Source organism: Saccopteryx leptura, chromosome 5 (genome assembly GCF_036850995.1).
Source record: "Saccopteryx leptura isolate mSacLep1 chromosome 5, mSacLep1_pri_phased_curated, whole genome shotgun sequence".
Classification (NCBI taxonomy): Eukaryota; Metazoa; Chordata; class Mammalia; order Chiroptera; family Emballonuridae; genus Saccopteryx; species Saccopteryx leptura.
In genome coordinates this window covers 31,328,974-31,341,619 of record NC_089507.1, presented here as the reverse complement: position 1 = coordinate 31,341,619, position 12,646 = coordinate 31,328,974, and the positions used below count along the sequence as shown (strand labels likewise).

The following is a 12,646-nucleotide window of genomic DNA, read 5'->3' as shown; positions in this document are numbered from 1 at the left end:
CCAAAGATTTATTATTTAGCTTTCAGTGTGGTTAGAAAGAGACGCAGTATCATTAGTAGAGGATAATTGATTTATCTGTGTTATCCTTATAATAGATTTCCTAATCCTCTCCTTTAACAGAAAAGTATGCATAGCTGTATGTACTAGACCTGCAGTTAAAAGCACAGGCACTCAGGGAGGCAAATCATCAGCTACCATGCTCCTGCCATTGCTTTTGATTGTGAATAAAACTCTATGATTCTAGAAAGAAACCCAACACTGCTGAATATTAATTCATTTGGCTCAACACATGTTTGTGCCATTGCCACAAGCTATCTCATTCCCAAAGATCACAGTTATTGCCCTCAGATTGTAGAAATTAAGATGTATGACCTTGGGGACAAATGACATCCTTTATGAAAAAGAATTTCTGGCTATAAGAATACTGTATAAAGATCATGTCTAACCTAATAACTGGAAACCCACAGAGTCCTCTGAGGCTGGCATAGTCTGTGTCACAACCACATCATTTGTCTCTGTCCTTTTTCTGTATTAGAATAAGACCACTAGTCTAACTTTACTGGTTTCTAGTGCTTCATAAATACATTTGGCACTTCCTTAGGGGTGCATAATTTCCTTTAAATTCATTTCTTTTTACTCACTTGATATTATTTCAAGGTCATAAATTGCCATGATCAAAATTGTGTTCAATTGACTCAACAAGGTACCAAGATATAGCTAGATTCAAAATCAGAGTCTAAAAATATTTTGACAGCTTGGACTAACACAATAAAATTAAATTTTGTTGACTATAGAGTCCCTGTGTATAAATGCAGAAAGAAAACCAACAATATTACATTATATGACAAAAGTAGATGTTTTATATGACTGAAAGGTTTTTTTGTTTGTTTTTGTGACAGAGACAGAGAGATTGAGAGAGGGACAAATAGGAACAGACAGACAAGAAGGGAGAGAGATGAGAAGCATCGATTCTTTGTTGCGGCACCTTAGTTCATTAATTGCTTTCTCATATTGAGTGCTTTCTCATATGCGCCCTGACTGGGGGGCTACAGCAGAACAAGTGACCCCTTGCTCAAGCCAGTGACCTTGAGTTCAAGCTGGTGAGCTGTGCTCAAACTAGATGAGCCTGTGCTCAAGCCAGCGACCTTGGTGTTTCAAACCTGGGTCCTCTGCATCCCAGTCCAATGCTTTATCCACTGCACCACTGCTTGGTCAGGCTATGACTGAAAAATTTAACATCATGAATCTTTCCAGTAAAAAAAGATATTTAAAGTGAGAAAGCAAGCCAACAACACAACAATGTGAGGTAACCACCAAAAATATTAATTTAATCTTCAGCTACATTCTTAGAAGTGAATGACAGATGGCTTTCACTTTATCTTAGCATGATCAGCTTCAATAGGTTTAATATCCACAGGATGGTGAGAGATTTGAAATCTTGTCCTGCCCAATACCCTGAATTTCTTCCACCCAGAAATCCCCATCAAAGGCTAGATAAGGTCTCAGAGGAGATATTGTAAAGAAAACTCAGGCAGCAGATAAGTGGTTGGACACTAGTTGTTGAGTGAATAAGAACTCAAGCTTTAGAGTTAAACATTCTGGTACTTAGAACTTAGATAATTTACTATCATGTGATTGAACAAGATACTCAATAATTATGAACTTGTACCAGTTTCCTTCTACTGATTAAAAAACTACCTCAAACTAAATGGAATACAACATTAAGCATTTATTGTTCACTCATGAGTCTGAGCATTAGCTGGCAATCAGTTGATTGAGTTGAAACTATGTAGGGTTTAGCTTCCAACTGTCAGTTGGGTCCAGTTCTGATCTTTATGTCTCTCACTCTTTTGGGACCAGCTGGACTTCTGCAGCATGTACTTGTCTTGGTGATGAAAAGAATGCAAAAGGAAAAACACAATGATATGAGCACATTTCAAGCCTCTGCATGGTCCACATCAATTGCCAGTCTATTGTTCAAAGGAAGTCATGTGGCCAAGACTAAAGTCAAGGGCTGTAGAAGTGTATTCCTGTCTTCAGAAGGCCATCTTAAAATGGTATCAGTGTTTGATACTATGACAAGGGAGTATAAAAGTGGAGCCAATAATTTATTTACCCAAAGCCCTAGTTTTCTCATAGACAAAATAAGCTGACTATAGTCTATACCTAAGAGGTGTGGCAGGCAAACCAATGGTTGCCTAAAAATTCCCATGACTGAATCCCCACACCTGTGAATATGTTACCATACATAGAAGAAAGGACTTTGAAGACATGATTACATTAAGGATATCAAGATAGAAGGATTATCCTGGAGTATCCAGTGAGCTCAATGTAATCACAAAAGTCTTTAGAAGGGGAAGAGGGAGGCAGGAGAGTTAGAGCAGGAGACATAGCAATGGAACCAGAAGTCAGTGTGATAGTACCACGAGCCAAGGAATGCAGGCAGCTTCTAGAAGAGGGAACAGGCAAGGAACAGATTTTCCTCCAAAGCCTTCAGAATGAACATAGCCCTGTTGAAACCTTAATTTTAGTCCCATAAGACTTATTTCAGAATTCTGACCTCTGAAACTACAAAGTAATCAATTGTTCTAAATCATTAAGTTTGTGGCGGTGTGTTTCAACAATAATAGGAAACTAATACACTAGGTGAGTAATGATCATTGTTCAGTCCTTCCTAAATATTTATATAAATACCACAGGCTTATTTTTCACATAACCAGCACGATTAATCTAGATGCCAAAGGCCCTGTTTTTTATTTCCGTAGAAAATCATTATGCCATGTCATTGAGAAAGAGGTGTTTACTTGGGAAAGTTTGGAAGGAGTTCAGCAGAAATCTTGGGACTTGAAAGAGCATCACTTCCACCAGATGTGCCATGAGCAATGTGCTGGTAGCTGTCAGAGAAAGGTCCACATGAGACAGCCATGAGAGGACATGAGCCTGGCTGTGCACCAAAGGTAATGAGCAGGTAAGGGCAGCTGCTCTCACAGCATGAGCTGGTTCTGAGGCCCTTGTGAGTAGGGTCACCCTTAGCTCTCTATGCTGACCCTGATCTAATTCATGAAATCCCTTCCTTGAATCTCCAGACCCACCAACTTCTCCCGAGGTCACAGCCCATCCAATTCTTCTCACCTTTCTAGTATGACCTTCATTTAGTCTCCACAGGTTTGGTACTGTGACTTTCTCCCTATTCTCTTCACTGACCTGTTAGAACATAATTCTCTTTGAACAAAACTAGCTCTTCTAAAAAAAACTCTCCTGCAAATAAATACCTTGATTTACACTATTTTACCTGCTTTGTGGACTACTCACACTTTCAGAGATTTTGTATAATAGAGATCTTTAATTCTATACCATTAATTACATAAAAGATCCAGAAAAGGAACAACTTAATTGTTCCATGACCTGATTATATTGTTTTGGAATCAATAAAATAAAGAATACTCTTATAATTCATCATATTAACTATGTGGTTACATGAACAAAATGAACACCTATGAACAATATTTCCCTCCCAATGAAATATTCTAAGATATAAATAATTTGTCAGCAATTGGGTGAGATAATAAGGGGGTAGAGGTGGTAAAGGATAAAGGGGGTGAAATATATAGTGACTGAATATGATTTGACTTTGGGTGGTGGACACACTATACAGTATACAGATCATGTATCATAGAAATGTATACTTGAAACCTATATGATCCAATTAACCGATGTTACCTCAATGAATTTAATTAAAAAATCAAAAAAAGAAAAGGAAAAGAAAATTGAGCACAGGGATCATAAGTAAAATTCTCTTAACCAAAAAGTTCTTTATGACATTCTGTTTATCATTTTTTAAATTCCTTCAGGGAATAATCATTAAGTGTTTGATATATTCATATAGTGTGTCAATTTATAGACTACTAAATATTTATATTATTCTGACACAACATTCTAAATACTGAGTTTTAGAGAAATAGCAGAATCTCTTCCCGCATGACAAGGCCACCCAAATAATGTTTGTATAGTCCCGCAGTTACATCGCTTTTATAAAGTTTGGAAACATTAGGTCTTAATTCCCTAATTATGTGATACCCAGGGGCTGCCAGTAAGGGTTCATTAAGCAGTTCCAAGTCATCTTGTGGAATCTGTGGGTTTGCTCAGCATGTTATTCTAAAGATAAAATTCAGAGAGATTCATAGGCTTAAGCTGAAAAGATTAAGCAAAGAAAAAAGCTCACAGACACAGGCAACAGTATAGGAATTACAAGAGAAAAAGGTGGGGGTGGAAGGTAGAAGAGGGTAAAGGAGGGGTAAGTGGTGATGGAAAGAGACTTGACTTGGGGCAGTAAACATACAATACAATATCCAGATGATATATTATAGAATTGTACACCTGAAACCTATATAATTTTGTCAACCAATGTCACTCCAATAAATTAAATTAATTAAAAAAACAAGCTCCCACAAATTAAAATGTTATTATGATACAAAGGTTCAACTGAATAGAGAATAAGAGATATACCAACTAGATATTCACTAAAGAAAGTTTTAGTAAAATTTGTAGAACTTTGATAAATCAGTGCTCATAGTGAGAGTCACCATTATGGACTTCTAGAGATATTAGGGATTAAGATGGGAGTTGTTAGTCACATAGATGACCCATCAGTTATTGGGCCTAGGGACAGAACTAAATTAGAAAGCAAGAGAAGCTGAATAAAGGGGTACACTAAAACTATAATCCAATCAGAGAAAGACTCGAAGAAAGATACAAGCACTGGAGAAATGCAGAGGCTATATTAAGACAACAAGAAAACAGAGGAGGCCCTGGCCGGTTTGCTCAGTGGTAGAGCATCGGCCTGGCGTGCGGAAGTTCCGGGTTTGATTCCCGGCCAGGGCACACAGGAGAAGCACCCATATGCTTCTCCACCCCTCCCCTTCTCTTTCCTCTCTGTCTCTCTCTTTCCCTCCCGCAGCCGAGACTCCATTGGAGCAAAGATGGCCCGGGCGCTGGGGATGGCTCCTTGGCCTCTGCCCCAGGCTCTAGAGTGGCTCAGGTCGCAACAGAGCGATGCCCCGGAGGGGCAGAGCATTGTCCCCTGGTGGGCGTGCGGGGTGGATCCTGGTCGGGCGCATGTGGGAGTCTGTCTGACTGTCTCTCCCCATTTCCAGCTTCAGAAAAATACAAAAAAAATAAAAAATAAAAAAAATAAAACAGAGGAGAATCCTATGACAATAAGAATCAAAATCGAGTTTTATACCTGAATTCTTCCATGAATCACTTTACACAACTATTCACAATACTGAATATTCCATGAAGGCAAAAACTGGATCTTATTCCTCATATTATCCAGCATAGTGCCTGTACCATAATAGATAGGCAGTAAATGGTTATTAAATGAATGAAAAAGTATTGAAGATAACCCACAATAGAAAGGATTGAATGGAGCAAATTGCTAATGTTTCACCATGCAAATTCTATTCCTATCCAATATGGGAAATCTCCAAACCCAAAAGAGATGAAAATGACCACTAAGAGAATTTCACTTAATTCATTAATTCAAAGAAAAATTTTATTTAGGTCCTAACAATATCAGTGTTAAATACTGTCACCAAAAGTCGCAAAGAGACAGTAGACAGTATGTTGAAAGATTCTAAGTTCTATTGGTTTCCAAGTCTTTAATTGTACATAAAAATATATCAAGTAGCATCAACTCGTTTTTGGCATTTTTTCTGTTCCTTGAATTACAAGTCACTTAATTTCTTAATGTAGTTTCTTGCTTGAAATTGTATAAAAAATTCTAGTGTCTGGCCTACTTTCTTATAATTAAAAAGGTAATATTTCCATTAGGTTTTTATTTTGATAGAATATTACATAAGATATCTCTGGATTACTAATATTTTAATCTTACCATTTAATTTTTCATATTCAAAGAAGCTCAAGTTATTATTAGTTGATTAATAATGATACTACCTCATAAAATGACTGAAAAATAAAGGTGTCAATACACATAAATAACAAAAAAAGAACCTGACATTTAGTAAATATTTAATCAATGTTTCCTATTATTGTTATTCTTATTTTTTGCTTTTCCAAAGTTAGTACAAATAAACCACTGCAACCAAGGAGTCACCAAGAGAGTTACCTTGTTCTCACAGGAATATTCAATTAACAAAGCTAGATTCAGTGAATCAAAGACAGATCATAACTGTGGCTGAAAATGTGTTAATATTATTCGTCCTAAAGTTAGTGAACAATGCTGAGCAGCAGTCTTCCTTATAATCAAGGCATCCACTTCCAATGGCAACCCTTGTAACCTCAAGATAGTTAAATCAAATAATGTTAGAGATAATGGTGAGTTTTGCTAAATTTTAAAAAATGTAATTTAAAAATTAATAGAAGCTATTTAATGCTACAGAAAAACTTTCCTTAGGGGAAGACTGAATATTCACTAAACAATAAATTTTAAAATATGCTAACTAAATGTTGACCTTTCAAAAGACCAGATTAGAGCATAACATGATATAGTTAGTCTTATAAATCTTCACATTTGTAATTATAACATTTCAAAAGATAAAGTTGGGAGTTTCTGTATATAGCATTATATCAAATATTTTTAATAATGAACATAGATAAAACAAAGAAAGGCATGGTTTATTTTTTTAATTGAATTTATTTAGGTGACACTGGTTAACAAAAAAATTATACAGGTTTCAGATGCACAATTCTACAACACATCTTTTCTTCTTCTTCTTTTCCAAGTGAGAGGAGGGGAGAAAGAGAAACAGACTCCCACATGTGCCCTGAATAAGATCCACCCAGTAACCCCCATCTGGAGCCATGCTTGCAACGCAACTGTTTTTAGTGCATGAGGCAGAAGCTCTGCAGAGCCGTCCTCAGTGCCCAGGGCCAATGAGCATGAACCAATCGAGCCATGGCTATGGGAGGGGAAGACAGAGAGTGACAGAGAATGGGGAAGGAAAGAGAATCAGATAGTCATTTCTCTTGTGTGCCCTGACAGGGAATCAAGCCCAGAACATTCACAGGCAGGGCCAACACTTGACCACTAAGCCAACCAGTCAGGGCCTACAACACATCTTCTGTATACTATATTCTGTGTTTGCCTCCCCAGCATTAGGCCAGGTGCTTGACTTCTCTGACACTCAGTTATCTAAAAACCAGCATTACAATAATTATTTTCTTACTTAACAAAATATTGGGTACACTGAAAATTATGTATGTCAAAAGCTCCTGAAAAATGTAACTCATTCTACAAATTCAATAGTATTTTTATTTTACTTGACTTGAAATATGAGAATACTCAAAAATATCAGCACACTAACCACAGATATGCATGTACATACATAAGTGAAGGAAATATGTTTAATTTGAGTTCTTAGAAAGGAGCCACCAAATTATAGTATGTGGTGTAATTACTTCTTTGTATCTATTTTTCTCTATACAATAATTTTAAATTTGTGGAAAAAGAGGGAATTGAAATTATGAAAATTATAATAGAAGAGTCTACCAGAGTATATAACAAAGTCTACAAGTTTGAGGATAAGGTCAAGAAAAGATTGCTGTCTGAAATTTAATCACTATCTGAAATTTAATATCATAAGGATAAGATACAAAGAATAAATGACCTTAATTATCTGCATCACTGACCCACCCTAAGAGGTTTTGGAAATATGTTGCAGCTAAAAGCAAAGTATACCTCAAATCCAGTCATGCAAACTGGGTGATGAGAGCTATGAGTTATACAGTGGTGCTGTAATTTCTATTGCCTGAGGTAACAGTGATTGCTTTTAACAAATAAAAAATAGTCATTTCTTTCTAAAATATTCCAGTAATGAGAAATAAAACCATTTATCTAGATAGAAATTTCCTTATAGCAGAATTTCTTAAAAATAAGTAAAACATTACACCTATATCAGACTGTACTGGTAAGATTTATGGGCCTGTTCCTGAGCCAACATATTAATAAATTAGAATACCCTAGGAAACATTTCTGTCAGAATATCTGTATTTCTCTTTGGCTCAGAAAATACCTTCCTCATGATCTACCAAATCATGTATCAATACATATCTTCCTGTTCTCCTCATTAAATATAAATGATATAAAAACATTAAGGAATATGTTTATTGACTTTAGTAAACTGGATGAATTTCCCTTCTACACTTACGATTCTCGAACTATAATTTATGTAGGAACAACCTGAAGAGTTCTAATAAATTCAGATTTCCAGGCCACTATTAGATTCTAGGTTTTCAGATATCCAAATTGGTCTCTCTTGAGTATTAAATTTTTGTCATTTTTATAAGAACTAGAAAAGTCAAGTATCTGGATCTGAAGAGATATCATCTAGACCAAATAGAGGTCCCTGATTAATTCACAAAGAACCTATGAATCACCCACTACAAGGATCCCTTGAGAACCTATGTAATCTTTCTGTCTTTGCTTCCTGGTCCTTCAAACTTTACAAACCTTGTTTAATATTGCTCAACCTCAATTGATAAGAATTCTATAAGGTAAATTAATTGATAAATGAAATGAAAATCTGTTCTACTATCTCTTTTATGGACAACTTTCTAAATAAGTGCTGCTAAAAAGTAAAAATGTTTTAAGCAAATAACTTCAATTACAATTCTTTGTACAGTTGAAATTTTACATGGCATATGCCAATGTTTAATGAGACAAGAATAACAATGAGAAACTATTAGAAAGTACTCAATGTGATTTACAGAGTTTTTAAAAGATTTTATTTATATTTAGAGTTTCCTCAAGTTTCAAGTTGTGTGCTTCAAGATTGTATAACTTAAAACAGGAAGACCCAACTGTCTCTTCAATCACAGTTCCTTGCTTCAATAAGATTGCCTGTGCATTGGAACCTTAATCAAATATCCAAGCTACAACTCCTCATTTTTTCTTCCCTAAGAGAAATTGTTATGTTGCAGTCATGTCTAGTTAAGTTTGCCACTTACTTTCCAAAGGATGTGGAAAATACAAAGAGATCCAGGGAAGAGTCACATCTGATCTGATATCCATGTATGGGAAAAACTGAAATGTAACTTCTACTTCTAGCCCCTAGGATTTCTCTGCTACTGCATTGTGAAATGCATGTGGAAACCCACTCAATCATTCTAAGACATATGATTAAGACACTGATCTCATTTGTGACATACACATGCTGTTCATATAGATCAGTGGTAGTCAACCTGGTCCCTACCGCCCACTAGTAGGCGTTCCAGCTTTCATGGTGGGCGGTAGTGGAGCAACCAAAGTATAAATAAAAAGATAGATTTAACTATAGTAAGTTGTTTTATAAAGATTTATTCTGCCAAACTTGGCGAAAATCCAACATAAAGTACTTGCTAAGTAATTATTATTATATGCTTTAACTTGCTATTAACTCTGCTTTATAAATTTTATAAAGTAAAGTTACTTCCCTACTTTATAAATCACCATTACTGTGGAACCAGTGGGCGGTTAGAAAATTTTACTGCTAACAGAGATACAAAAGTGGACGGTAGGTATAAAAAGGTTGACTACACCTGATATAGACCATACAGACAATGATGTGAATAGAATTCCTTAAAATAGCGCCACTGGCAGCTCTGAACCAAGGTAGGAGCTCCTTTAACTTGTGTTTTGTCCTGGAGAGATCAAAGAACATTCCATGATGATGATGATTATAAAAATGAAACTGATGACGATGGCCAAAATTTGTGTATACCTACAATATGCTGATTATAAAGAAAGAATGATGAGATGGGGGGAGGGAGCTGATTAAATATCAAAGACTTTGAGAGACTTCTATCAGTAATCCTATTTTAATATTCTTAAAGCAGAGGGTATATGGAATGGGGTTAAATTATTAGAAAATGACAATTTCATTAATTTGTCTCCTCCAAAAAAAGGTGATGAAATCATGCATGAAAAAAATACACAAGTAAACATTGTGAACTAATTTAGTACTAAAATTGTGACTTGCAGTTTATTTTTCATTTCCTATTTCAAATTTATAGCACCATTAGAATAAAGTCATAAAGAGGAAAAGTTTTTCTTATAGGTTTGAAGATTTAAGATATTTACTCATAAATGATAGATTTTTGAGAGATTTGAATAAATTCACATCAAAAGGTTCCAAACCATACAGCCTTTCAAATCATGACAAGCTAAATTAAGCACAATGCATGCAACCATTTTTAAACTTGTCAAAAATAATTTCTGCATTGGGTGAAACATAGAGACCACTAAGATAGTCACATATACCTAATAGTTACATATCTAGTGCCCAGACAACATTGTTTCCAACCTGATAACACTTAGCCATCTCTTTGTGATTTTTGGTTCTCCCCCACCACCCTTAATCTGTGGAATCCTTCACAGCCTTTATATACGATGAAAATATTATTTTATCTTAACTGCTTTTATCCTTTACTTTCTTTTTGAGAATCTTCATAGTGTGATCTTTCCAAATACTTCCTTTAAAATAAAAAAAGTCAATTGTAAAGACACATGCAGCCCCATGTTCATTGCAGCATTGTTCACAGTGGCCAGGACATGGAAACAACCAAAAAGCCCATCAATAGATGACTGGATAAAGAAGATGTGGCACATATACACCATGGAATACTACTCAGCCATAAGAAATGATGACATCGGATCATTTATAGCAAAATGGTGGGACCTTGACAACATTATACGGAGTGAAATAAGTAAATCAGAAAAAACCAGGAACTGCATTTTTCCATACATAGATGGGACATAAAAGTGAAACCAAGAGACATTGATAAGAGTGTGGTGGTTACGGGGGGGAGGGAGGAGAGGGAGAGGGAAGGGGGAGGGGGAGGGGCACAGAGAGAACTAGATAGAGGGTGACAGGTCAATCTGACTTTGGGTGATGGGTATGCAACATAATTGAACTTTAAGATAACCTGGACATGTTGTCTTTGAATATATGTATCTTGATTTACTGATGTCACCCCATTAAAAATAAATAAAATAAAAAATATATAAAAAAAAAATTAAAAAAAAAAGTCAAGAATCTTTTTAAAAATCTTTCCTCACTCCCACTCCAGCAGCTTTATAATATGTCAAGGCATTGAATAATTCATCACAAGATATCACTTTATTTAAATATTGAGCATAATATAAAATGGTATTACAATGAAAAATATTGGTTTGCTACCTTAATGATAGTGATTATGAATTTCATTCCTGAAATATGATACCTGTTTTGAATAGAAAATCATTTTACCAATGCTTCCAGGCAATTTCGAAAACTGTCTTAACATTAGATTATTGCTCAAGGCCCAGGACCTGAATAATACATTTCTACATTGCTCTGCAGAACCTATTACATTTTAAGGGCAATTTTTTTACTATAAAATCTGGATCTCAGTCTGAACTTTATAGAAGAATAACTTTTTCAAATGCTACTCTAAGAGTTCTTAAGAGCAAATCAATGGAGAAATGCAACTCAGATGATCCTACAAAACTCTCAGAAATGAAAGAGAGTTAGCCTTTCTATCTTTACAACATTCCAACTGAATCAAACCCCACTGAACACAGCACTCAATCTTTTCTGGTTTAAATATCTATACAAGAAATGATAAACAATAACCTGGTGACTTAAGGGTGATAAACCATAAAATACTTCTAAGTTATTCTCAGATGCTTTAAACATTACAGTGTGTGGGGGGTTTTTTTTGGTTTTTTGTTTGTTTGGTTTTTTGCTTGGCTAAGAAATACATATGTTGTTTTAAACCTTACACACTGGAGGAAAAGACCCTTTAAATAATAGAAATTTGGCTTTGAGAAATCAATCTAGTTTGCTAAGCAGAGTAGCCCTGTTTTTAATCAGTGGCTGTTGACACAATATCTTAGATGGGAAAGTGACTCATGAAGTATGTAGGAGTCATGAATAAGAGAGGCTTGTTTTAAACTGGAGAACAGAGTGGAGTTGAAATGGTGAGTTAGGAACAAAGTTCAGGAGGAACGAAGGGCAGTGACTTACCTGTAATACTTTGGTCAAATTGTTAAATAGAGCTTGGCCAGCACTCACTTTGTATTTGACTCCTCTGACTGTGCCATTTTTGCTTAAAATGTTGACTCTTCTTGTACCAAAACCCTTCTCGCTGGTAGCCCTTGCTAACACCAGCAAGTTATCCTGGTCGTTCTCTTGCTCATCACTTTCAGATCCTATGTGGCCATTTTGCTGTCCATCAGACTCGCTGAGTCCATCGATGCCACAGATACTGGCACATTCCGAATCCAGAGAGCCTGCCGGTTGCCCGTCTTCATATACCTCCTTCAGAACTCGCCCGCTGTGAGAGGATGCGATCCGAAACCGGACTTTCCGGGGCCTATCACTCTCCGGCTTTGTCTCCCTTTTGAGCATGGTCACATCCACCCATACAAACAGTTCACATAATTCCCAATCCCCTGTTACTTCATCAGTCCACCTGCCACATAGCAATATCAGAACTTAATTCTACTGACAGCAGCACTCATATGAAACTAACATCGAAAGGAAAGGAGATTCCCAAGAACTTACAGTGCATCTCTGCTATGAATAATAAATGTTCGTGTGTGCTATGGTTACCCTTAAACTAAAACCTGCAAAATGATCCCGGCCTTTAAATATTAAATAGCTAT

At 35.9% G+C, this 12,646-nt stretch overlaps 1 protein-coding gene across 1 annotated transcript in view; it reads right to left on the bottom strand.

The window, feature by feature from the left end:
* GRXCR1 (glutaredoxin and cysteine rich domain containing 1) overlaps positions 1-12,401 on the bottom strand; it is a 124,845-nt gene extending 112,444 nt beyond the window's left edge. Inside the window, exon 1 of the mRNA XM_066386793.1 lies at positions 12,006-12,401. Coding sequence (XP_066242890.1) covers positions 12,006-12,389 — 384 coding nt within the window. The 5' untranslated portion in view covers positions 12,390-12,401. The remainder of the gene's footprint in view (positions 1-12,005) is intronic.
* Positions 12,402-12,646: the final 245 nt, after the last annotated feature.